The sequence below is a fragment of the Poecilia mexicana genome, unplaced genomic scaffold (assembly GCF_051168715.1).
Source record: "Poecilia mexicana isolate PSO_F unplaced genomic scaffold, ASM5116871v1 scaffold_4, whole genome shotgun sequence".
NCBI classification, from domain to species: Eukaryota; Metazoa; Chordata; class Actinopteri; order Cyprinodontiformes; family Poeciliidae; genus Poecilia; species Poecilia mexicana.
In genome coordinates this window covers 5,867,841-5,894,055 of record NW_028263373.1, presented here as the reverse complement: position 1 = coordinate 5,894,055, position 26,215 = coordinate 5,867,841, and the positions used below count along the sequence as shown (strand labels likewise).

Sequence of the window (26,215 nt, the reverse complement as noted above, 5' to 3'; positions counted from 1 at the left end):
TGCTTTTTTTGCCCTCTATATTTTCATTTGATTACATTTGTCTTCATGATGTTTGATTCAATTCAGTTTATTTTGGTAAATTTTTCTTGACATAGATATTCAGTTAATATTAAGTAGGAAGAGCAGAACATAATAGAACATAGTTCTTATGTTTGAAGCAAATGTTATAACTTTGATTCGATAAGTTACCTTTAAAGTTTATCAGCAGTTTTATAAAATTAAATAAAACATGAAATAAAATACAACTGTATAATTACTGTAAAAATTATACATTTAGCCGAGTAAAATATCTGTTGTGCATCTTTCAAAATAAAAGCAGATAGAAATACACTAGCTCCAGGTATAAAAGTCACCGTTCAGCTGTTTTGTTCTTTGGGTGCATCGTACCTAAGAACCAATATTCTTATTGTCCACTTGCCACATTAACACAAGTCTTTTATGACTCTATTCATTTACGATGGAGTCATTGTCATAGTCCATAGATAGCACAGATCTGTATCCTGATGTGTCAGAGAAGTTGACGGTCAGCTCGTTGTCCAGATTTTTGGTGACGTGAAGGTTGGAGAGCCAACCCAGAACTTTGTCAAAGTTGCTGCTGGATACTTTCGGCTCTGACGAAGAACAAACAATGGATTGTGTCGGACTGTGGTCTGCCACTGAAAAGGAAACAATAGCACATTTATCAGCAAGTGCATTATTGTGGCTGCAGCAATTGATAAGTTGAATAATTTTTTTTCTTACATTCAGGAAACAAGACGTCCATGCTGCTCTGAAGAACAGTTGAGGATTTCAGTAGTTCCTTATCAAGCCTTTCAATTTCCTGGTTGATTTTGCTGTCTAATTCTTTCTGCTTTTCCTTTTGGTCTGTCAACCATTGACCAGTAAACATGGCTGTTAAGTTGGTCATATCAGCAACTATCATAAAAATAAAAAAAAATCACACAGTGACACATGTACAATGGGGTAAACCACATAACTTTGTCTTCATTGCAGTATACTCACTGGGTGATTTGGATTTAGTCGCCCCCATAGACGCTCGGAGGTCTGCTTGGAGCTCCAGAAGGGTTCCCTTAAAACCTAGCAAGAGCTCCAGCTCTCTCCTTCGGTACTCGCTTGCCAGGCGTCGCTTAAGCACATTTTTCAGCTGCTTCCTGTTGGCTTTCTCAGAGATCCTCTGGTGGGTCTCTTCCATGTCAGGGCAGAAGAGCTGGCCTCCATTTCCTGCAACGATTTCCTCGATCTTCTCAAACAACTCTGCGACCTGAGTCTGATCCCTTTTCTTCATATTATTTATGGAGTGGTACCGATTCTCACACTTGTCCACCAACCAGCGCAGAGCCTCAGGCTCCCTCTCAATGTGCTCCTCGATGGACCTGTCTTCTAGATTGTCTCCATGCGTGAACACAACGATTGTGTGTTTCCAGATCCTGACGTCAAAAAGCTTCATGTGTTCTTCCACAGCAAATCGGTCTGGATCTCTGAATGTTGGGTTTAAAGGAACTACCAGCAGAACTGCGTGGACACCGGATGGAGACACACCTCGAACCATTTCTTTGTCTGTCTCTTCGGTCCAGCTGGACGAGTCTCTCCACCAACCCGGGGTATCGATCACGGTGACCTGTCGACCGTCTGCCGTCCCATTCTCTACCTTGCACTCTTTGTTCTGGCACGTCACAAACACTTCTTTACCCAGGATTGTGTTTCCTGTTGCACTCTTCCCAGAACTTTTCTGCCCAAGCAGAAGAATCCTCAACACGTCCAACCTTTTCCTGGAGCCTGAGGAGAAAACAACCGGGCCAATCGATCAGCTGATAGACACAGTATTAATCAACAGAATGTGGCTTTCGAATATAAGTGAAAGGTTTACTTAACGACTGACACGTACCTGCTGAACTCCTCATAGCTTTGACATGTTTTTGCCTCAGCATTGCTGCCTCCTCCACGCGTTTGCGTCTTTCTTCAATGGCAACACGCAGTTGCTGATCTGAAGCAAAATACTTCCAATTGTTTTCTGCCAAAGTTCCAGTGATTTTCTCCATCAGTTCTGTGATCTGTCTGCGATCGTTTGCATTCTTGTTGTTAATGACATGATATCTGTTCTCACATAGGTCCACTAAAGACTGCAGGGCCTCCCCCTCTCCTTCAATGTACTCTTCTATGGATTTTGCCCCCAGCCAGTCTCCCCTAGTAAAAACTATCACCGTGTGTTTCCACACGACTCCATCTCCGAGAAGCTCCAGGTGCGATGTTACTGCTTTCAAGTTCTTGTTGTGGAAGGACGCATCAGCATCTATCACTAACAGGAAGATTTGTGGTCCAGGGGCGCACAGAAACGTGCTGTTGATTATTTCTTCTTTGACGGCTTCTGGAGTGTCACGGGCATGGAAGCCTTTCCACCAACCCGGCGTGTCGACGAGCGTGACATCGGTTTCGTCTACAAACCCTTTGCGAATCAATGACTTTGCTGTTCGCTTCCCGTCTTCCTGTTCTTTCAAACCGAAGAGAGTGTTCCCCACTGAAGTCTTCCCAGCATTTCGGCTACCCAAGAGAATCATTTGGAGTTTTGGGATCGACTTCTTCTCCTCTGTTATCAGACGAATACAAAAACATTTATTTAACAAATATATCATTGTTTTAATGTGTTAAACTGTAACTAATCTGGAACTGGAACATCTCTTAGAAGATATATAATGCTGTTGGGTGGGTTAGACATTTAGGCATGTAAAAAAGTATAATTTTTAAGTGTAAGCTGCCTTTTTTAAATCTAAGGAATGCAGGGTTTCCCACAGTTTATTATAAGCCTGGCAGTCAACCAGGCTTTACTTGTGCCTCCACCAGGCTTAGCGTTGTTTATTTATTTGAGTTTTCGTTAGTCATTACCTTTTAGTCATTACCTTTTTTAAGACTTTATAGTTGGTGTTTAGGTATTAATCTTCCAGTCTTCCAATAACGCATAACTATCAAGTTATATTTAAAATTTTCTGTCAACTTTAAACAGTTTTTAACTCAAAAACATGGCGACCGGCTGATGTGTGCCCTAGTCCCCCGAACACTAGGGCTTAGCAAGTTTTCTGGGAGAAACCCCATGGTTATGTTTCTTAAAAAGTGTTTGAATCAGTGAAGTCAATCAAACTGCATTTCCTCCCCAGAGACTAACATTTTTGAACATTTTAATTATCTGAAGTAACCCTACCCCCAACATGCAGAAGGACAGTTTGTTTCTATGAGGCAATTATAATTCCTTAATGTTTTTTTCAGTTTAGATTAAATGTAGGTGGCATTTCATCTAAATCCCTACAGTTTAGATAAAACTAAACTGTTTCATTTAAAACTAAAACGGTGAAGCTGTTATGTTTTGGTAAGTAGTTAGATTTCATCATATTGTGCCTATATCTGTATGTGTCTGAGTGCAGCTATAGTCACTGTTACCTGGAATCAGTTTCATCCTCTGCTGTCTTTGCTCCTGAGCCTTTGTCCGTCTCTCTTTCGCCCTCCTGGCGACATCTTCTTGCTTTCTGGTGATGATCAGAAGAGTTTGCTCATCTATTTTGTAAAAAGCCCCACGGTTGTTCTCCATCATCTCGTCCATCTTCTCCAGCAGCCCTGAGACCTGACACAAATCATGCTTGTCCTTGTTATTGAACACATGGTACCTGTTCCCACACTTCCCCACCAGCCACTTGAGCGAATCTCCCTCGCTCTCGATGTGCTGCTCTATCGTCTTCTCTCCAAGGTAATCCCCACAGGTGAACAGCACCATGATGAATCGCCAGACCCGCTCTCCCAACAGCTTCATGTGCTCCTCCAGCGTGGTCCTCTGCTCCCGGGTGAAAGCTGTGTCTATAGGTACAACCAGGAGGAAGACGTGCGGACCAGGCGGACACTTGGATGGATAGAGTTTAAAACTTTGCTTTTCCCCCTCTGGGATGTCGGTGAGGGAGAGAGAGCTGCTCCACCCAGGGGTGTCGACCATGGTCAGCCTGCTGCCCTCCACCTCCCCATGCCTCACTTCCACCTTCATCGTTCTGGCTCGTCCACATTCGAACCTTTCCCCCCTCAGGATGGTGTTACCAGACCAGCTCTTGCCTCCCCATCGGCCGCCGATCAGGATGATTCTCTTCTCTGAAAGGGTTGAGTTCCCTGCCCCCTCTTGGGAAAATGGAAGAAAATCTAACATTATTGCTCAATTAACTCTAATGTGGAAAGTTTCTGAACACCTCTAATTTCTACTTTGCCTCCAACTTTATTCTATCCTTTCAAGATGTTCTTGATCCGTAGTCCTTCAGGTTTTCTGAAGGTTTTTGAGGTCTTTCTTTTGACCTTAGAAGTGTAGTTTTATCTATTGTTATATCTGATTCTGTGCTTCAAATATAAGACAACAAAGTAAAAGCAAAGACCTAATAAAACAGTAGATGCTGTATTGACGAGTACCTGACAGTCTAATCTTTAAGAAAAAATTAATCTTAACTTAAGAACCTGTCAGATACACCAACCTACTGATTTTCTTTTTACTGAATGCCGAGTTTACAGCTAAAACCTGTCCACTCATCACACTTCTCCTTCTAAAATACTGTTATACCTCTGTTGAAACGTATCATCTTTGCTACTTTTCACAAAATCGACTGAATAAATGGGAGAAAATTAGTGCCACTACCGGTTATGATGCTAAAAGATCCGCCTTAAAACTGTCTCTGTGTGTGTCAACACATCACTGATTCATCCCTTGGGTTTAGCAGCCTATTTTATGCCTGAATGATTTACAGGTCACAGCTAAGCAGCTTATCAAATCAGAAAACATCCCTCTGAGGATGGTTTGAACTGAACATTTAAAAAAAAATAAAAATAAAATTAAAGCTCCGCGGAGCCTCAAGCGGCCCTCGCAGCCAAGCGCCGCTCAAGCCTATAGCCACCGCGTATGTTCCAGCACCACCTCCCCCCAGCCACCGCCTCCCCTCAGCACCACCTCCCCCCAGCCACTGCCTCCCCTCAGCACCATGTCACCCCAGCCACCGCCTACCCCCAGCCACCGCCTTGCTCTCAAGGAGCTGCCAAACCCGCCCTGAAGATAGTCACCTGTCATGTTCGACATTGCTCCCAGACAATGCACAAAAATCTGGTGTAGATCAGCTGATATCGCAAGGAGACACAGGTGTTTGATTAACCTGGGTGCGCAGTGGAGTCAAATTGCAATTAAACTCTATTGGGCTCCTTAGAGGTTCACAAGTGTCACTCATAAAAAGTCTGGAGCAAATGGGATGATGCGTGTGTGAATAAGAGATGATCGTTTGCATATGGCGAGGGACTGCCATCTGGCCACGCCTCCACGGGTCAGTAGGCATTTACAGAGTTCATCTTCATGTCATTTTATGTCAGTCTGCAAAGCATGAAACCCATATGACTTAGAGAGTAAAAGTCAGACATACAGTAGAAAAAACAGGTGACTTCCTGTCGGAAGTGGGCGTGGCTAAGGTGATGTCATCAATCGACCACCTAACTGTGATGAGGTCTGGTCTATAATGAGACATAGAAAGTCTGATGCAGCTCTGACCTGGCATTTGGAAGTTATTTCACATTCATGTTTCATGGTGTATAGTCAAAGTTTGGGACTTAGCCACGCCCCCACGGGTCAGTAGAGTTCATCATGGGAGAGTTCATCATCATGTCATTTCATGTCAGCCTGCACAGGATGAAACCCATAAGAATTAGAGAGTAAAAGTAAGACATACAATTGAAGAAAGAGGTTACTTCCTGTCGGAAGTGGGCGGGGCTAGGGTGATGTCATCAATCGACCACCTAACTATGATGAAGGCTGGTCTATAATGAGACATAGAAAGTCTGATGCAGCTGTGACCTGGCATTTGGAAGTTATTTCACATTCATGTTTCATGCTGTATAGTCAAAGTTTGGGACTTAGCCACGCCCCCACGGGTCAGTCGAGTTCATCATGGGAGAGTTCATCATCATATCATGTCATGTCAGCCTACACCGGATGAAACCCATATGACTTAGAGAGTAAAAGTAAGACATACAATAGAAAAAACAGGTGACTTCCTGTCGGAAGTGGGCGGGGTTAAGGTGATGTCATCAACTGACCATCTCAATGTGATGAGGGGTGGTCTGTAGTCAGATATAGGAAGTCTGATGCAGCTGTGACCTTCTATGTGGAAGTTATTGCATCTTGATGTTTCATGGCGAATAGTCAAAGTTTGGGACTTAGCCACGCCCACATGCTTTGACATAGAAAAATTCCTACGATAACTTTTCATCTTTAATGTCTCAAGTCTCTGCTGACTGAGTTTGAAGTCTCTATCTCAAAAGCTGCAGGAGGAGATAGATCAGATGCGATGTCTATGAAAAAGAGGAAATGGCTGATTTTGATCCAAAATGGCCGACTTCCTGTTGGGTTTGCACCATGGCTCCAAGAGACTTTTTTGTAGGTCCTGACATGATACACATGTGTACCAAGTTTCATAATTCTAGGTTAAAGCATGGCTTGGGGCTGATCATTTAAAAATTTCTAGGGGGCGCTGTAGAGAAATTAGGCCACGCCCATCAACGACTGTTATGGATTCCTGTTCGTGGATGAATAAGGATGCATCCTAGTGAGTTTGGTGCAGCTGGTCTGAATGATGTGGAATCTAGAGCCAAACGTATGGCGGCGGCGTTCCCTCTGCTTCGCCGCGCTGCCACGGCCACGCCCTCTACTGAAAACTCTTGGCGCTTTAAAGCAAGTGAGACCAACATGTTATCTGTCATCCAACACAGAATCATCTTGATTAGGTCGAGAGAGCCAGAGATGGAGCTGTACAAGTCAATAAAAGGCACTTCCTGTTCTGAGGGGGCGGGGCTTAGATGACGTCAGACTATGACGACATAGGATCGTCAGGCATCCCACCAGGATCACTCATGTCAAGTTTGGTGCAGCTGGGCACAAGATTGAGGAATCTGCAGCCAAACGTATGGACACGGCGTTACAGGTCACTTCGCCATGCCGCCACGCCCACCTGGTCCATCAAAGCCAAACAGGGTTGGAATCCATGACACACCAACATGTTTTCTGTCTGTGGACACAGTTTCATGTTTATTAGGTCAAAGGGGTCAGATAAGGACCGTTCACAGTAAAACATGACACTTCCTGTTGTCAGGGGGCGTGGCCTAAGTGATGTCATCATTTGACCATTGGGTGTTGTAGGGGACCCGTTGATGATCAATCACTGAAAGTTTGGTGCTGCTGTGAGTTTTGTTGTAAAAGTTATAACCCTTTTATTTGTCATGGCGACAAGGTGAACTTTGACCCCAGGTAACTCCATTTAGAAGAAAAAAAAACGCAAAACTCTGATAACTTTGGATCGGCCATGCCTTATGAACGATCTGACTGAGTTTGAAGCCGATCGATCGAAGTCCCTAGGACTAGTTCGAAAAAATGCGAACCCTGTGAACGGCCAAAATCGGAACTTCAATCCAAAATGGCCGACATTCTGTGATACTTGCACTATGACATTAATTGTAAATTCTGAGTGTCTTGGGGAGCTGTACAAGTGTACCAAGTTTCAAGTCTGTACGATAAAGTAAGTGAATAGGAAAGGGTCTTTTGAAATTTGCTAGGTGGCGCCCTTGAGCCGTTTCTTGTGCGATTTTTCTGGGGACCTTAAAATACGTAAATTTTCACCGGGCTCTATGCCCCCGCCAAGTTTGGTGAGTTTTTGAATATGATAAAGCCCCCAAAAAGCCAATTTATTTTACGGAAGAATAAGAATAATAATAATAATTAAAGCTCCGCGGAGCCTCAAGCGGCCCTCGCAGCCAAGCGCCGCTCAAGCCTAGCCACCGCGGATGTTCCAGCACCGCCTCCCCTCAGCCACCGCCTCCCCTCAGCACCACCTCCCCCCAGCCACTGCCTCCCCTCAGCACCATGTCACCCCAGCCACCGCCTACCCCCAGCCACCGCCTTGCTCTCACGGAGCTGCCAAACCCGCCCTGAAGATAGTCACCCTGTCATGTTCGACATTGCTCCCAGTCAATGCACAAAAATCTGGTGTAGATCAGCTGATATCGCAAGGAGACACAGGTGTTTGATTAACCTGGGTGCGCAGTAGAGTCAAATTGCAATTAAACTCTATTGGGCTCCTTAGAGGTTCACAAGTGTCACTCATAAAAAGTCTGGAGCAAATGGGATGATGCGTTTGTCAATAAGAGACGATCGTATGCATATGGCGAGGGACAGCCATTTTTGCCACACCCACAAGTGTCAGATGCCATTGACAGAGTTCATCTTCATGGCATTTTATGTCAGTCTGCACAGGATGAAACCCATATGACTTAGAGAGTAAAAGTCAGACATACAGTAGAAAAAACAGGTGACTTCCTGTCGGAAGTGGGCGGGGCTAAGGTGATGTCATCAATCGACCACCTAACTGTGATGAGGACTGGTCTATAATGAGACATAGAAAGTCTGATGCAGCTGTGACCTGGCATTAGGAAGTTATTTCACATTCATGTTTCATGGTGAATAGTCAAAGTTTGGGACTAAGCCACGCTTAGTCCCAAACTTAGCAGTAGGCATTTACAGAGTTCATCATCATCTCATTTTATGTCAGCCTGCACAGGGTTGGAATCCATGACACACCAACATTACTTAGAGAGTAAAAGTCAGACATACAGTAGAAAATAGAGGTGACTTCCTGTCGGAAGTGGGCGGGGCAAGGGTGATGTCATCAATCGACCACATAACTGTGATGAGGGCTTATCTATAATGAGACATAGAAAGTCTGATGAAGCTCTGACCTGGCATTTGGAAGTTATTTCACATTCATGTTTCATGGTGTATAGTCAAAGTTTGGGACTTAGCCACGCCCCCACGGGTCAGTAGAGTTCATCATGGGAGAGTTCATCATCATGTCATTTCATGTCAGCCTGCACAGGATGAAACCCATAAGAATTAGAGAGTAAAAGTAAGACATACAATTGAAGAAAGAGGTTACTTCCTGTCGGAAGTGGGCGGGGCTAGGGTGATGTCATCAATCGACCAACTAACTATGATGAAGGCTGGTCTATAATGAGACATAGAAAGTCTGATGCAGCTGTGACCTGGCATTTGGAAGTTATTTCACATTCATGTTTCATGCTGTATAGTCAAAGTTTGGGACTTAGCCACGCCCCCACGGGTCAGTCGAGTTCATCATGGGAGAGTTCATCATCATATCATTTCATGTCAGCCTACACCGGATGAAACCCATATGACTTAGAGAGTAAAAGTAAGACATACAATAGAAAAAACAGGTGACTTCCTGTCGGAAGTGGGCGGGGTTAAGGTGACGTCATCAACTGACCATCTCAATGTGATGAGGGGTGGTCTGTAGTCAGATATAGGAAGTCTGATGCAGCTGTGACCTTCTATGTGGAAGTTATTGCATCTTGATGTTTCATGGCGAATAGTCAAAGTTTGGGACTTAGCCACGCCCACATTCTTTGACATAGAAAAATTCCTACGATAACTTTTCATCTTTAATGTCTCAAGTCTCTGCTGACTGAGTTTGAAGTCTCTATCTCAAAAGCTGCAGGAGGAGATAGATCAGATGCGATGTCTATGAAAAAGAGGAAATGGCTGATTTTGATCCAAAATGGCCGACTTCCTGTTGGGTTTGCACCATGGCTCCAAGAGACTTTTTTGTAGGTCCTGACATGATACACATGTGTACCAAGTTTCATAATTCTAGGTTAAAGCATGGCTTGGGGCTGATCATTTAAAAATTTCTAGGGGGCGCTGTAGAGAAATTAGGCCACGCCCATCAACGACTGTTATGGATTCCTGTTCGGGGATGGATAAGGATGCATCCTAGTGAGTTTGGTGCAGCTGGGCTGAACGATGTGGAATCTAGAGCCAAACGTATGGCGGCGGCGTTACCTCTGCTTCGCCGCGGTCCCACGGCCACGCCCTCTACAGAAGACTCTTGGCGCTTTAAAGCAAGTGAGACTAACATGTTATCTGTCATCCAACACAGAATCATGTTGATTAGGTGCAGTGAGCCAGAAAGGCAGCTTTCCATGGAAAAAAAAGCACTTCCTGTTCTGAGGGGGCGGGGCTTAGATGACGTCAGACTATGACAACATAGGATCGTAGGGGACCCTACCAGGATCACTCATGTCAAGTTTGGTGCAGCTGGCCTCAAAATTGTGGAATCCACAGCCAAACGTAAGGACACGGCGTTTAGGGTCACTTCGCCACGCCGCCACGCCCACCTGCTGGATTCAAATGAGCTTGGCTTGGAATCCTCAACACACCAACATGTTTTCTGTCTGTGGACACAGTTTCACCTCGATTAGGTCAAAGGGGTCAGATAGCGACCGTTCAGCGTAAAAAATGACACTTCCTGTTCTCAGGGGGCGTGGCCTAAGTGACGTCATCATTTGACCGTTGGGTATTGTAGAGCATCCCATGATGATCAATCACTGAAAGTTTGGTGCTTCTATGAGTTTTTTTCAAAGAGTTATAACAGTTTGATGTTTCATGGCGAATCGGTGACCTTTGACCCCCGGAAAGACCCCTTCAGCAAGCCCGAAAACGCAAACCTACGATAACTTTGGATCGGCCATGCCTTATGAACGATCTGACCGAGTTTCAAGCCGATCGATCGAAATCCCTAGGACAAGTTCGATCAAATGCGAACCCTGTAAACGGACAAAATCCGGTCAAAATCGGAACTTCAATCCAAAATGGCCGACAATCTGTGATACTTGCACTATGACATTAATTGTAAATTCAGAGTGTCTTGGGGAGCTCTACAAGTGTACCAAGTTTCAAGTCTCTACGATAAAGTAAGTGAATAGGAAAGGGTCCTTTGAAAGTTGCTAGGTGGCGCCCTTGAGCCGTTTCTTTTGCGATTTTTGCAACGACCATAAAATACAAAATTTCGCACCGGGCTCTATGCCCCCGCCAAGTTTGGTGAGTTTTAGAATATGATAAAGCCCCCAAAAAGCCAATTCATTTGGCACAAGAACTATAATAATAATTAAAGCTCCGCGGAGCCTCAAGCGGCCCTCGCAGCTAGCGCTGCTCCGGCCTATAGCCACCGCGGGGGTACCAGCACCGCCACCCGCCCGCCACCGCCGACGCTCGCGCGCCCTCATCCACGCTATCCGCTTTTACGGCTTCGGCAGAGCTCCCTGGCGATGAACCAAAAATCTGGAGCACATCGGGCCATGTAGAGAGGAGATACAGCTGTTTGATTAACATAGGGGGCGCAGTGGAGTCAAATTGCAATTAAACTCCACTGGGCTCCTTAGAGGTTCACAAGTGTCACTCATAAAAAGTCTGGTGTAAATCGGATGATGTGTCTGTGAATAAGAGATGATCGTATGCATATGGCGAGGGACAGCCATTTTGCGACGCCCCCACGCATCAGTAGGCATTGACAGAGTTCATCTTCATGTCATTTTATGTCAGTCTGCACAGGATGAATCCCATATGACTTAGAGTGTAAAAGTAAGACATACAGTAGGAAAAACAGGTGACTTCCTGTCGGAAGTGGGCGGGGCTAAGGTGATGTCATCAATCGACCACCTAACCGTGATGAGGACTGGTCTATAATGAGACATAGAAAGTCTGATGCAGCTGTGACCTTGTATGTGCATGTTATGTCACTTTGATGCTTAATGGTGAATAGTCAAAGTTTGGGACTTTACCACGCCCACACGCTTTGACACACAAAAATTCCTGTGATAACTTCAGACCTTTATTGTCTCAACTCTGCTGACTGAGTTTGAAGTCTGTATCTCGAAAGCTGTAGGAGGAGATGGATCAGATGTGACGTCTATGAAAAACAGAAAATGGCGGATTTTGATCCAAAATGGCCGACTTCCTGTTGGGTTTGCACCATGGCTCCAAGAGACTTTTTTGTAGGTCCTGACATCATACACATGTGTACCAAGTTTCATAATTCTAGGTTAAAGCATGGCTTGGGGCTGATTATTTAAATAATTCTAGGGGGCGCTGTAGAGAAATTAGGCCACGCCCATGAACGACTGTTATGGATTCCTGTTCGGGGATAAATAAGGATGCATCCTAGTGAGTTTGGTGCAGCTGGGCTGAACGATGTGGAATCTAGAGCCAAACGTATGGCGGCGGCGTTCCCTCTGCTTCGCCGCGCTGCCACGGCCACGCCCTCTACTGAAGACTCTTGGCGCTTTAAAGCAAGTGAGACCAACATGTTATCTGTCATCCAACACAGAATCATCTTGATTAGGTTGAGAGAACCATAGATGGAGCTTTACAAGTCAAAAAAAGGCACTTCCTGTTCTGAGGGGGCGGGGCTTAGATGACGTCAGACTATGACGACATAGGATCGTAAGGCATCCCACCAGGATCACTCATGTGAAGTTTGGTGCAGCTGGGCTTAAAATTGTGGAATCTACAGCCAAACGTATGGCGACGGCGTTACAGGTCAGTTCGCCACGCTGCCACGCCCACCTGCTCCATCAAAGCGAAACAGGGTTGGAATCCATGACACACCAACATGTTTTCTGTCTGTGGACACAGTTTCATGTTGATTAGGTCAAAGGGGTCAGATAGCGACCATTCACAGTAAAAAATGACACTTCCTGTTCTAAGGGGGCGTGGCCTAAGTGATGTCATCATTTGACCATTGGGTATTGTAGGGGACCCGATGATGATCAATCACTGACAGTTTGGTGCTGCTGTGAGTTTTTTTGTAAAAGTTATAACCGTTTTATTTTTCATGGCGACTAGGTGAACTTTGACCCCAGGTAACCCCCCTTCAGGAAGGTCGAAAACGCAAACCTACGATAACTTTGGATCGGCCATGCCTTATGAACGATCTGACCGAGTTTGAAGCCGATCGATCGAAATCCCTAGGACAAGTTCGAAAAAATGCGAACCCTGTAAACGGCCAAAATCGGGTCAAAATCGGAACTTCAATCCAAAATGGCCGACATTCTGTGATACTTGCACTATGACATTAATTGTAAATTCTGAGTGTCTTGGGGAGCTCTACAAGTGTACCAAGTTTCAAGTCTCTACGATAAAGTAAGTGAATAGGAAAGGGTCCTTTGAAATTTGCCAGGTGGCGCCCTTGAGCCGTTTCTTGTGCGATTTTTCTGAGGACCTTAAAATACGTAAATTTTACACGGGCTCTATGCCCCCGCCACGTTTGGTGAGTTTTTGAATATGATAAAGCCCCCAAAAAGCCAATTCATTTGGCACAAGAACTATAATAATAATAATAATAATAATAATAAGAAACAGCGCGATTACAATAGGCCTTCGCAGCGCTTAGCTGCTCGGGCCTAATAATTAAAGCTCCGCGGAGCCTCAAGCGGCCCTCGCAGCCAAGCGCCGCTCAAGCCTATAGCCACCGCGGATGTTCCAGCACCGCCTCCCGCCGGCCACCGCCGACGCTCGCGCGCCGTCCTCCATGCGATCCGCTTCGATGTCTTCGGCAGCGTTCACTGGCCATGCACCCAAAATCTGGAGCAGATTGGGCCATGTGGCAAGGAGATACAGCTGTTTGATTAACCTAGGGGGCGCAGTGGAGTCAAATTGCAATTAAACTGTATTGGGCTCCTCAGAGGTTCACAAGTTTCACTCATAAAACGTCTGGTGCAAATAGGATGATGCGTTTGTGAATAAGAGACGATCATATGCATATGGCGAGGGACAGCCATTTTGCCACTCCCCCACGGGTCAGTAGGCATTGACAGAGTTCATCATCATGTCATGTTATGTCAGTCTGCACAGGGTTGGAATCCATGACACACCAACATGTTTTACAGTGTAAAAGTAAGACATACAGTATAAAAAACAGGTGACTTCCTGTCGGAAGTGGGCGGGGCTAAGGTGATGTCATCAATCGACCACCTAACTGTGATGAGGGCTGGTCTATAATGACACATAGAAAGTCTGATGCATCTGTGACCTGGCATTAGGAAGTAATTTCACATTCATGTTTCATGATGTATATTCAAAGTTTGGGACTTAGCCACGCCCCCACGGGTCAGTAGAGTTCATCACGGCAGAGTTCATCATCATTTCATTTCATGTCAGTCTGCACAGGATGAAACCCATAAGAATTAGAGAGAAAAAGTAAGACATACAGTAGAAAAAACAGGTCACTTCCTGTCGGAAGTGGGCGGGGCAAGGGTGATGTCATCAATCGACCACATAACTGTGATGAGGGCTTATCTATAATGAGACATAGAAAGTCTGATGCAGCTCTGACCTGGCATTTGGAAGTTATTTCACATTCATGTTTCATGGTGTATAGTCAAAGTTTGGGACTTAGCCACGCCCCCACGGGTCAGTAGAGTTCATCATGGGAGAGTTCATCATCATGTCATTTCATGTCAGCCTGCACAGGATGAAACCCATAAGAATTAGAGAGTAAAAGTAAGACATACAATTGAAGAAAGAGGTTACTTCCTGTCGGAAGTGGGCGGGGCTAGGGTGATGTCATCAATCGACCACCTAACTATGATGAAGGCTGGTCTATAATGAGACATAGAAAGTCTGATGCAGCTGTGACCTGGCATTTGGAAGTTATTTTACATTCATGTTTCATGCTGTATAGTCAAAGTTTGGGACTTAGCCACGCCCCCACGGGTCAGTCGAGTTCATCATGGGAGAGTTCATCATCATATCATGTCATGTCAGCCTACACCGGATGAAACCCATATGACTTAGAGAGTAAAAGTAAGACATACAATAGAAAAAACAGGTGACTTCCTGTCGGAAGTGGGCGGGGTTAAGGTGATGTCATCAACTGACCATCTCAATGTGATGAGGGGTGGTCTGTAGTCAGATATAGGAAGTCTGATGCAGCTGTGACCTTCTATGTGGAAGTTATTGCATCTTGATGTTTCATGGCGAATAGTCAAAGTTTGGGACTTAGCCACGCCCACATGCTTTGACATAGAAAAATTCCTACGATAACTTTTCATCTTTAATGTCTCAAGTCTCTGCTGACTGAGTTTGAAGTCTCTATCTGAAAAGCTGCAGGAGGAGATAGATCAGATGCGATGTCTATGAAAAAGAGGAAATGGCTGATTTTGATCCAAAATGGCCGACTTCCTGTTGGGTTTGCACCATGGCTCCAAGAGACTTTTTTGTAGGTCCTGACATGATACACATGTGTACCAAGTTTCATAATTCTAGGTTAAAGCATGGCTTGGGGCTGATCATTTAAAAATTTCTAGGGGGCGCTGTAGAGAAATTAGGCCACGCCCATCAACGACTGTTATGGATTCCTGTTCGGGGATGGATAAGGATGCATCCTAGTGAGTTTGGTGCAGCTGGGCTGAACGATGTGGAATCTAGAGGCAAACGTATGGCGGCGGCGTTACCTCTGCTTCGCCGCGGTCCCACGGCCACGCCCTCTACAGAAGACTCTTGGCGCTTTAAAGCAAGTGAGACTAACATGTTATCTGTCATCCAACACAGAATCATGTTGATTAGGTGCAGTGAGCCAGAAAGGCAGCTTTCCATGGAAAAAAAAGCACTTCCTGTTCTGAGGGGGCGGGGCTTAGATGACGTCAGACTATGACAACATAGGATCGTAGGGGACCCTACCAGGATCACTCATGTCAAGTTTGGTGCAGCTGGCCTCAAAATTGTGGAATCCACAGCCAAACGTAAGGACACGGCGTTTAGGGTCACTTCGCCACGCCGCCACGCCCACCTGCTGGATTCAAATGAGCTTGGCTTGGAATCCTCAACACACCAACATGTTTTCTGTCTGTGGACACAGTTTCACCTCGATTAGGTCAAAGGGGTCAGATAGCGACCGTTCAGCGTAAAAAATGACACTTCCTGTTCTCAGGGGGCGTGGCCTAAGTGACGTCATCATTTGACCGTTGGGTATTGTAGAGCATCCCATGATGATCAATCACTGAAAGTTTGGTGCTTCTATGAGTTTTTTTCAAAGAGTTATAACAGTTTGATGTTTCATGGCGAATCGGTGACCTTTGACCCCCGGAAAGACCCCTTCAGCAAGCCCGAAAACGCAAACCTACGATAACTTTGGATCGGCCATGCCTTATGAACGATCTGACCGAGTTTGAAGCCGATCGATCGAAATCCCTAGGACAAGTTTGATCAAATGCGAACCCTGCAAACGCCCAAAATCGGGTCAAAATCGGAACTTTAATCCAAAATGGCCGACAATCTGTGATACTTGCACTATGACATTAATTGTAAATTCTGAGTGTTTTGGGGAGCTCTACAAGTGTACCAAGTTTCAAGTCTCTACGATAAAGTAAGTGAATAGGAAAGGGTCCTTTGAAAGTTGCTAGGTGGCGCCCTTGAGCCGTTTCTTTAGCGATTTTTCTGGGGACCTTAAAATACGTAAATTTTACACGGGCTCTATGCCCCCGCCACGTTTGGTGAGTTTTTGAGTATGATAAAGCCCCCAAAAAGCCAATTCATTTGGCTGAAGAACTATAATAATAAGAAACAGCAAGGTTTCAATAGGCTCTCGCAGCGCTTAGCTGCTCGGGCCTAATAAGAAACAGCAAGGTTTCAATAGGCTCTCGCAGCGCTTAGCTGCTCGGGCCTAATTAAAGCTCCGCGGAGCCTCAAGCGGCCCTCGCAGCCAAGCGCCGCTCAAGCCTATAGCCACCGCGGATGTTCCAGCACCGCCTCCCGCCGGCCACCGCCGACGCTCGCGCGCCGTCCTCCACGCGATCCGCTTCGATGTCTTCGGCAGCGTTCCCTGGCGATGCACCCAAAATCTGGAGCAGATTGGGCCATGTGGCAAGGAGATACAGCTGTCGATTAACCTAGGGGGCGCAGTGGAGTCAAATTGCAATTAAACTCTATTGGGCTCCTTAGAGGTTCATTAGTGTCACTCATAAAAAGTCTGGAGCAAATGGGATGATGCGTGTGTTAATAAGAGACGATCGTTTGCATATGGCGAGGGTCAGCCATTTTGCCACGCCCCCACGGGTCAGTAGGCATTGACAGAGTTTATCTTCATGGCATTTTATGTCAGTCTGCACAGGGTTGGAATCCATGACACACCAACATTACTTAGAGAGTAAAAGTCAGACATACAGTAGAAAATAGAGGTGACTTCCTGTCGGAAGTGGGCGGGGCAAGGGTGATGTCATCAATCGACCACATAACTGTGATGAGGGCTTATCTATAATGAGACATAGAAAGTCTGATGAAGCTCTGACCTGGCATTTGGAAGTTATTTCACATTCATGTTTCATGGTGTATAGTCAAAGTTTGGGACTTAGCCACGCCCCCACGGGTCAGTAGAGTTCATCATGGGAGAGTTCATCATCATGTCATTTCATGTCAGCCTGCACAGGATGAAACCCATAAGAATTAGAGAGTAAAAGTAAGACATACAATTGAAGAAAGAGGTTACTTCCTGTCGGAAGTGGGCGGGGCTAGGGTGATGTCATCAATCGACCACCTAACTATGATGAAGGCTGGTCTATAATGAGACATAGAAAGTCTGATGCAGCTGTGACCTGGCATTTGGAAGTTATTTCACATTCATGTTTCATGCTGTATAGTCAAAGTTTGGGACTTAGCCACGCCCCCACGGGTCAGTCGAGTTCATCATGGGAGAGTTCATCATCATATCATGTCATGTCAGCCTACACCGGATGAAACCCATATGACTTAGAGAGTAAAAGTAAGACATACAATAGAAAAAACAGGTGACTTCCTGTCGGAAGTGGGCGGGGTTAAGGTGATGTCATCAACTGACCATCTCAATGTGATGAGGGGTGGTCTGTAGTCAGATATAGGAAGTCTGATGCAGCTGTGACCTTCTATGTGGAAGTTATTGCATCTTGATGTTTCATGGCGAATAGTCAAAGTTTGGGACTTAGCCACGCCCACATGCTTTGACATAGAAAAATTCCTACGATAACTTTTCATCTTTAATGTCTCAAGTCTCTGCTGACTGAGTTTGAAGTCTCTATCTCAAAAGCTGCAGGAGGAGATAGATCAGATGCGATGTCTATGAAAAAGAGGAAATGGCTGATTTTGATCCAAAATGGCCGACTTCCTGTTGGGTTTGCACCATGGCTCCAAGAGACTTTTTTGTAGGTCCTGACATGATACACATGTGTACCAAGTTTCATAATTCTAGGTTAAAGCATGGCTTGGGGCTGATCATTTAAAAATTTCTAGGGGGCGCTGTAGAGAAATTAGGCCACGCCCATCAACGACTGTTATGGATTCCTGTTCGGGGATGGATAAGGATGCATCCTAGTGAGTTTGGTGCAGCTGGGCTGAACGATGTGGAATCTAGAGCCAAACGTATGGCGGCGGCGTTACCTCTGCTTCGCCGCGGTCCCACGGCCACGCCCTCTACAGAAGACTCTTGGCGCTTTAAAGCAAGTGAGACTAACATGTTATCTGTCATCCAACACAGAATCATGTTGATTAGGTGCAGTGAGCCAGAAAGGCAGCTTTCCATGGAAAAAAAAGCACTTCCTGTTCTGAGGGGGCGGGGCTTAGATGACGTCAGACTATGACAACATAGGATCGTAGGGGACCCTACCAGGATCACTCATGTCAAGTTTGGTGCAGCTGGCCTCAAAATTGTGGAATCCACAGCCAAACGTAAGGACACGGCGTTTAGGGTCACTTCGCCACGCCGCCACGCCCACCTGCTGGATTCAAATGAGCTTGGCTTGGAATCCTCAACACACCAACATGTTTTCTGTCTGTGGACACAGTTTCACCTCGATTAGGTCAAAGGGGTCAGATAGCGACCGTTCAGCGTAAAAAATGACACTTCCTGTTCTCAGGGGGCGTGGCCTAAGTGACGTCATCATTTGACCGTTGGGTATTGTAGAGCATCCCATGATGATCAATCACTGAAAGTTTGGTGCTTCTATGAGTTTTTTTCAAAGAGTTATAACAGTTTGATGTTTCATGGCGAATCGGTGACCTTTGACCCCCGGAAAGACCCCTTCAGCAAGCTCGAAAACGCAAACCTACGATAACTTTGGATCGGCCATGCCTTTTGAACGATCTGACCGAGTTTCAAGCCGATCGATCGAAATCCCTAGGACAAGTTCGCTCAAATGCGAACCCTGTAAACGGCCAAAATCGGGTCAAAATCGGAACTTCAATCCAAAATGGCCGACAATCTGTGATACTTGCACTATGACATTAATTGTAAATTCAGAGTGTCTTGGGGAGCTCTACAAGTGTACCAAGTTTCAAGTCTCTACGATAAAGTAAGTGAATAGGAAAGGGTCTTTTGAAAGTTGCTAGGTGGCGCCCTTGAGCCGTTTCTTGTGCGATTTTTCTGGGGACCTTAAAATACGTAAATTTTACACGGGCTCTATGCCCCCGCCAAGTTTGGTGAGTTTTTGAATATGAGAAAGCCCCCAAAAAGCCAATTCATTTGGGAGAATAAAAAAAATTAAAGCTCCGCGGAGCCTCAAGCGGCCCTCGCAGCTAGCGCTGCTCCGGCCTATAGCCACCGCGGGGGTACCAGCACCGCCCCCCGCCCGCCACCGCCGACGCTCGCGCGCCCTCATCCACGCTATCCGCTTTTACGGCTTCGGCAGAGCTCCCTGGCGATGAACCAAAAATCTGGAGCACATCGGGCCATGTAGAGAGGAGATACAGCTGTTTGATTAACCTAGGGGGCGCAGTGGAGTCAAATCACAATTAAACTCTATTGGGCTCCTTAGAGGTTCACAAGTGTCACTCATACAATGTCTGGTGCAAATCGGATGATGCGTTTGTGAATACGAGACGAACGTATGCATATTACGAGGGACAGCCATTTTGCCACGCCCCCACGGGTCAGTAGAGTTCATCATCAATGAGTTCATCATCAATAAGTTCATCATCATTTCATTTTATGTCAGTCTGCACAGGATGAAACCCATAAGAATTAGAGAGAAAAAGTAAGACATACAGTAGAAAAAACAGGTGACTTCCTGTCGGAAGTGTGCGGGGCTAATGTTATGTCATCAATCGACCACCTAACTGTCATGATGGCTGGTCTATAATGACACATAGAAAGTCTGATGCATCTGTGACCTGGCATTAGGAAGTAATTTCACATTCATGTTTCATGATGTATAATCAAAGTTTGGGACTTAGCCACGCCCCCACGGGTCAGTAGAGTTCATCACGGCAGAGTTCATCATCATTTCATTTCATGTCAGTCTGCACAGGATGAAACCCATAAGAATTAGAGAGAAAAAGTAAGACATACAGTAGAAAAAACAGGTCACTTCCTGTCGGAAGTGGGCGGGGCAAGGGTGATGTCATCAATCGACCACATAACTGTGATGAGGGCTTATCTATAATGAGACATAGAAAGTCTGATGCAGCTCTGACCTGGCATTTGGAAGTTATTTCACATTCATGTTTCATGGTGTATAGTCAAAGTTTGGGACTTAGCCACGCCCCCACGGGTCAGTAGAGTTCATCATGGGAGAGTTCATCATCATGTCATTTCATGTCAGCCTGCACAGGATGAAACCCATAAGAATTAGAGAGTAAAAGTAAGACATACAATTGAAGAAAGAGGTTACTTCCTGTCGGAAGTGGGCGGGGCTAGGGTGATGTCATCAATCGACCACCTAACTATGATGAAGGCTGGTCTATAATGAGACATAGAAAGTCTGATGCAGCTGTGACCTGGCATTTGGAAGTTATTTCACATTCATGTTTCATGCTGTATAGTCAAAGTTTGGGACTTAGCCACGCCCCCACGGGTCAGTCGAGTTCATCATGGGAGAGTTCATCATCATGTAATTTCATGTCAGCCTGCACAGGATGAATCCCATATGATTTAGAGAGTAAAAGTAAGACATACAATAGAAAAAACAGGTGATTTCCTGTCGGAAGTGGGCGGGGTTAAGGTGATGTCATCAACTGACCATCTCAATGTGATGAGGGGTGGTCTGTAGTCAGATATAGGAAGTCTGATGCAGCTGTGACCTTCTATGTGGAAGTTATTGTATCTTGATGTTTCATGGCGAATAGTCAAAGTTTGGGACTTAGCCACGCCCACATGCTTTGACATAGAAAAATTCCTACGATAACTTTTCATCTTTAATGTCTCAAGTCTCTGCTGACTGAGTTTGAAGTCTCTATCTCAAAAGCTGCAGGAGGAGATAGATCAGATGCGATGTCTATGAAAAAGAGGAAATGGCTGATTTTGATCCAAAATGGCCGACTTCCTGTTGGGTTTGCACCATGGCTCCAAGAGACTTTTTTGTAGGTCCTGACATGATACACATGTGTACCAAGTTTCATAATTCTAGGTTAAAGAATGGCTTGGGGCTGATCATTTAAAAAATTCTAGGGGGCGCTGTAGAGAAATTAGGCCACGCCCATCAACGACTGTTATGGATTCCTGTTCGGGGATGGATAAGGATGCATCCTAGTGAGTTTGGTGCAGCTGGGCTGAACGATGTGGAATCTAGAGCCAAACGTATGGCGGCGGCGTTACCTCTGCTTCGCCGCGGTCCCACGGCCACGCCCTCTACAGAAGACTCTTGGCGCTTTAAAGCAAGTGACACTAACATGTTATCTGTCATCCAACACAGAATCATGTTGATTAGGTGCAGTGAGCCAGAAAGGCAGCTTTCCATGGAAAAAAAAGCACTTCCTGTTCTGAGGAGCGGGGCTTAGATGACGTCAGACTATGACAACATAGGTTCGTAGGGGACCCTACCAGGATCAGTCATGTCAAGTTTGGTGCAGCTGGCCTCAAAATTGTGGAATCCACAGCCAAACGTAAGGACACGGCGTTTAGGGTCACTTCGCCACGCCGCCACGCCCACCTGCTGGATTCAAATGAGCTTGGCTTGGAATCCTCAACACACCAACATGTTTTCTGTCTGTGGACACAGTTTCACCTCGATTAGGTCAAAGGGGTCAGATAGCGACCGTTCAGCGTAAAAAATGACACTTCCTGTTCTCAGGGGGCGTGGCCTAAGTGACGTCATCATTTGACCGTTGGGTATTGTAGAGCATCCCATGATGATCAATCACTGAAAGTTTGGTGCTTCTATGAGTTTTTTTCAAAGAGTTATAACAGTTTGATGTTTCATGGCGAATCGGTGACCTTTGACCCCCGGAAAGACCCCTTCAGCAAGCCCGAAAACACAAACGTACGATAACTTTGGATCGGCCATGCCTTTTGAACGATCTGACCGAGTTTGAAGCCGATCGATCGAAATCCCTAGGACAAGTTCGATCAAATGCGAACCCTGCAAACGCCCAAAATCGGTTCAAAATCGGAACTTTAATCCAAAATGGCCGACAATCTGTGATACTTGCACTATGACATTAATTGTAAATTCAGAGTGTTTTGGGGAGCTCTACAAGTGTACCAAATTTCAAGTCTCTACGATAAAGTAAGTGAATAGGAAAGGGTCTTTTGAAAGTTGCTAGGTGGCGCCCTTGAGCCGTTTCTTGTGCGATTTTTCTGAGGACCTTAAAATACGTAATTTTCACACAGACCTGACGCGTCCGCCAAGTTTGGTGAGTTTTTGAATATGATAAAGCCCCCTAAAAGCCAATTTATTTGGCGGAAGCATAATAATAATAATAATAATTAAAGCTCCGCGGAGCCTCAAGCGGCCCTCGCAGCCAAGCGCCGCTCAAGCCTAGCCACCGCGTATGTTCCAGCACCACCTCCCCCCAGCCACCGCCTCCCCTCAGCACCACCTCCCCCCAGCCACTGCCTCCCCTCAGCACCATGTCACCCCAGCCACCGCCTACCCCCAGCCACCGCCTTGCTCTCAAGGAGCTGCCAAACCCGCCCTGAAGATAGTCACCTGTCATGTTCGACATTGCTCCCAGACAATGCACAAAAATCTGGTGTAGATCAGCTGATATCGCAAGGAGACACAGGTGTTTGATTAACCTGGGTGCGCAGTGGAGTCAAATTGCAATTAAACTCTATTGGGCTCCTTAGAGGTTCACAAGTGTCACTCATAAAAAGTCTGGAGCAAATGGGATGATGCGTGTGTGAATAAGAGATGATCGTTTGCATATGGCGAGGGACTGCCATCTGGCCACGCCTCCACGGGTCAGTAGGCATTTACAGAGTTCATCTTCATGTCATTTTATGTCAGTCTGCAAAGCATGAAACCCATATGACTTAGAGAGTAAAAGTCAGACATACAGTAGAAAAAACAGGTGACTTCCTGTCGGAAGTGGGCGTGGCTAAGGTGATGTCATCAATCGACCACCTAACTGTGATGAGGTCTGGTCTATAATGAGACATAGAAAGTCTGATGCAGCTCTGACCTGGCATTTGGAAGTTATTTCACATTCATGTTTCATGGTGTATAGTCAAAGTTTGGGACTTAGCCACGCCCCCACGGGTCAGTAGAGTTCATCATGGGAGAGTTCATCATCATGTCATTTCATGTCAGCCTGCACAGGATGAAACCCATAAGAATTAGAGAGTAAAAGTAAGACATACAATTGAAGAAAGAGGTTACTTCCTGTCGGAAGTGGGCGGGGCTAGGGTGATGTCATCAATCGACCACCTAACTATGATGAAGGCTGGTCTATAATGAGACATAGAAAGTCTGATGCAGCTGTGACCTGGCATTTGGAAGTTATTTCACATTCATGTTTCATGCTGTATAGTCAAAGTTTGGGACTTAGCCACGCCCCCACGGGTCAGTCGAGTTCATCATGGGAGAGTTCATCATCATATCATGTCATGTCAGCCTACACCGGATGAAACCCATATGACTTAGAGAGTAAAAGTAAGACATACAATAGAAAAAACAGGTGACTTCCTGTCGGAAGTGGGCGGGGTTAAGGTGATGTCATCAACTGACCATCTCAATGTGATGAGGGGTGGTCTGTAGTCAGATATAGGAAGTCTGATGCAGCTGTGACCTTCTATGTGGAAGTTATTGCATCTTGATGTTTCATGGCGAATAGTCAAAGTTTGGGACTTAGCCACGCCCACATGCTTTGACATAGAAAAATTCCTACGATAACTTTTCATCTTTAATGTCTCAAGTCTCTGCTGACTGAGTTTGAAGTCTCTATCTCAAAAGCTGCAGGAGGAGATAGATCAGATGCGATGTCTATGAAAAAGAGGAAATGGCTGATTTTGATCCAAAATGGCCGACTTCCTGTTGGGTTTGCACCATGGCTCCAAGAGACTTTTTTGTAGGTCCTGACATGATACACATGTGTACCAAGTTTCATAATTCTAGGTTAAAGCATGGCTTGGGGCTGATCATTTAAAAATTTCTAGGGGGCGCTGTAGAGAAATTAGGCCACGCCCATCAACGACTGTTATGGATTCCTGTTCGTGGATGAATAAGGATGCATCCTAGTGAGTTTGGTGCAGCTGGTCTGAATGATGTGGAATCTAGAGCCAAACGTATGGCGGCGGCGTTCCCTCTGCTTCGCCGCGCTGCCACGGCCACGCCCTCTACTGAAAACTCTTGGCGCTTTAAAGCAAGTGAGACCAACATGTTATCTGTCATCCAACACAGAATCATCTTGATTAGGTCGAGAGAGCCAGAGATGGAGCTGTACAAGTCAATAAAAGGCACTTCCTGTTCTGAGGGGGCGGGGCTTAGATGACGTCAGACTATGACGACATAGGATCGTCAGGCATCCCACCAGGATCACTCATGTCAAGTTTGGTGCAGCTGGGCACAAGATTGAGGAATCTACAGCCAAACGTATGGCGACGGCGTTACAGGTCACTTCGCCATGCCGCCACGCCCACCTGGTCCATCAAAGCCAAACAGGGTTGGAATCCATGACACACCAACATGTTTTCTGTCTGTGGACACAGTTTCATGTTTATTAGGTCAAAGGGGTCAGATAAGGACCGTTCACAGTAAAACATGACACTTCCTGTTGTCAGGGGGCGTGGCCTAAGTGATGTCATCATTTGACCATTGGGTGTTGTAGGGGACCCGTTGATGATCAATCACTGAAAGTTTGGTGCTGCTGTGAGTTTTGTTGTAAAAGTTATAACCCTTTTATTTTTCATGGCGACAAGGTGAACTTTGACCCCAGGTAACTCCATTTAGAAGAAAAAAAAACGCAAAACTCTGATAACTTTGGATCGGCCATGCCTTATGAACGATCTGACTGAGTTTGAAGCCGATCGATCGAAGTCCCTAGGACTAGTTCGAAAAAATGCGAACCCTGTGAACGGCCAAAATCGGAACTTCAATCCAAAATGGCCGACATTCTGTGATACTTGCACTATGACATTAATTGTAAATTCTGAGTGTCTTGGGGAGCTGTACAAGTGTACCAAGTTTCAAGTCTGTACGATAAAGTAAGTGAATAGGAAAGGGTCTTTTGAAATTTGCTAGGTGGCGCCCTTGAGCCGTTTCTTGTGCGATTTTTCTGGGGACCTTAAAATACGTAAATTTTCACCGGGCTCTATGCCCCCGCCAAGTTTGGTGAGTTTTTGAATATGATAAAGCCCCCAAAAAGCCAATTTATTTTACGGAAGAATAAGAATAATAATAATAAAGCTCCGCGGAGCCTCAAGCGGCCCTCGCAGCCAAGCGCCGCTCAAGCCTATAGCCACCGCGGATGTTCCAGCACCGCCTCCCGCCAGCCACCGCCGACGCTCGCGCGCCGTCCTCCACGCGATCCGCTTCGATACATTCGGCAGCATTTCCTGGCCATGCACCCAAAATCTGGAGCAGATTGGGCCATGTGGCAAGGAGATACAGCTGTTTGATTAACCTAGGGGGCGCAGTGGAGTCAAATTGCAATTAAACTCTATTGGGCTCCTTAGAGGTTAACAAGTGTCACTCATAAAAAGTCTGGTGCAAATCGGATGATGCGTCTGTGAATAAGAGACGATCGTATGCATATGGCGAGGGACAGCCATTTTGTCACGCCCCCACGGGTCAGCAGGCATTTACAGAGTTCATCATCATCTCATTTTATGTCAGTCTGCACAGGGTTGGAATCCATGACACACCAACATGTTTTAGAGTGTAAAAGTAAGACATACAGTAGAAAAAACAGGTGACTTCCTGTCGGAAGTGGGCGGGGCTAACGTGATGTCATCAATCGACCACCTAACTGTTATGAGGACTGGTCTATAATGAGACATAGAAAGTGTTATGCAGCTCTGACCTGGCATTTGGAAGTTATTTCACATTCATGTTTCATGGTGATTAGTCAAAGTTTGGGACTTAGCCACGCCCCCACGGGTCAGTAGAGTTCATCATGGGAGAGGTCATCATC

General features: G+C 45.7%; 1 protein-coding gene across 1 annotated transcript; it reads right to left on the bottom strand.

The window, feature by feature from the left end:
• Positions 1 to 4,192, bottom strand: LOC106919637 (GTPase IMAP family member 8-like). The gene is made up of 5 exons (XM_014990126.2): positions 3,430 to 4,192; positions 1,886 to 2,584; positions 1,003 to 1,776; positions 742 to 915; positions 1 to 656 (listed from the first exon to the last, which is right to left on the bottom strand). Exons 1-5 carry the CDS (start codon positions 4,175 to 4,177, stop codon positions 445 to 447), a joined length of 2,607 nt encoding a protein of 868 aa, XP_014845612.2. The 5' UTR covers positions 4,178 to 4,192; the 3' UTR covers positions 1 to 444.
• Between the last annotated feature and the right edge of the window lie 22,023 nt (positions 4,193 to 26,215).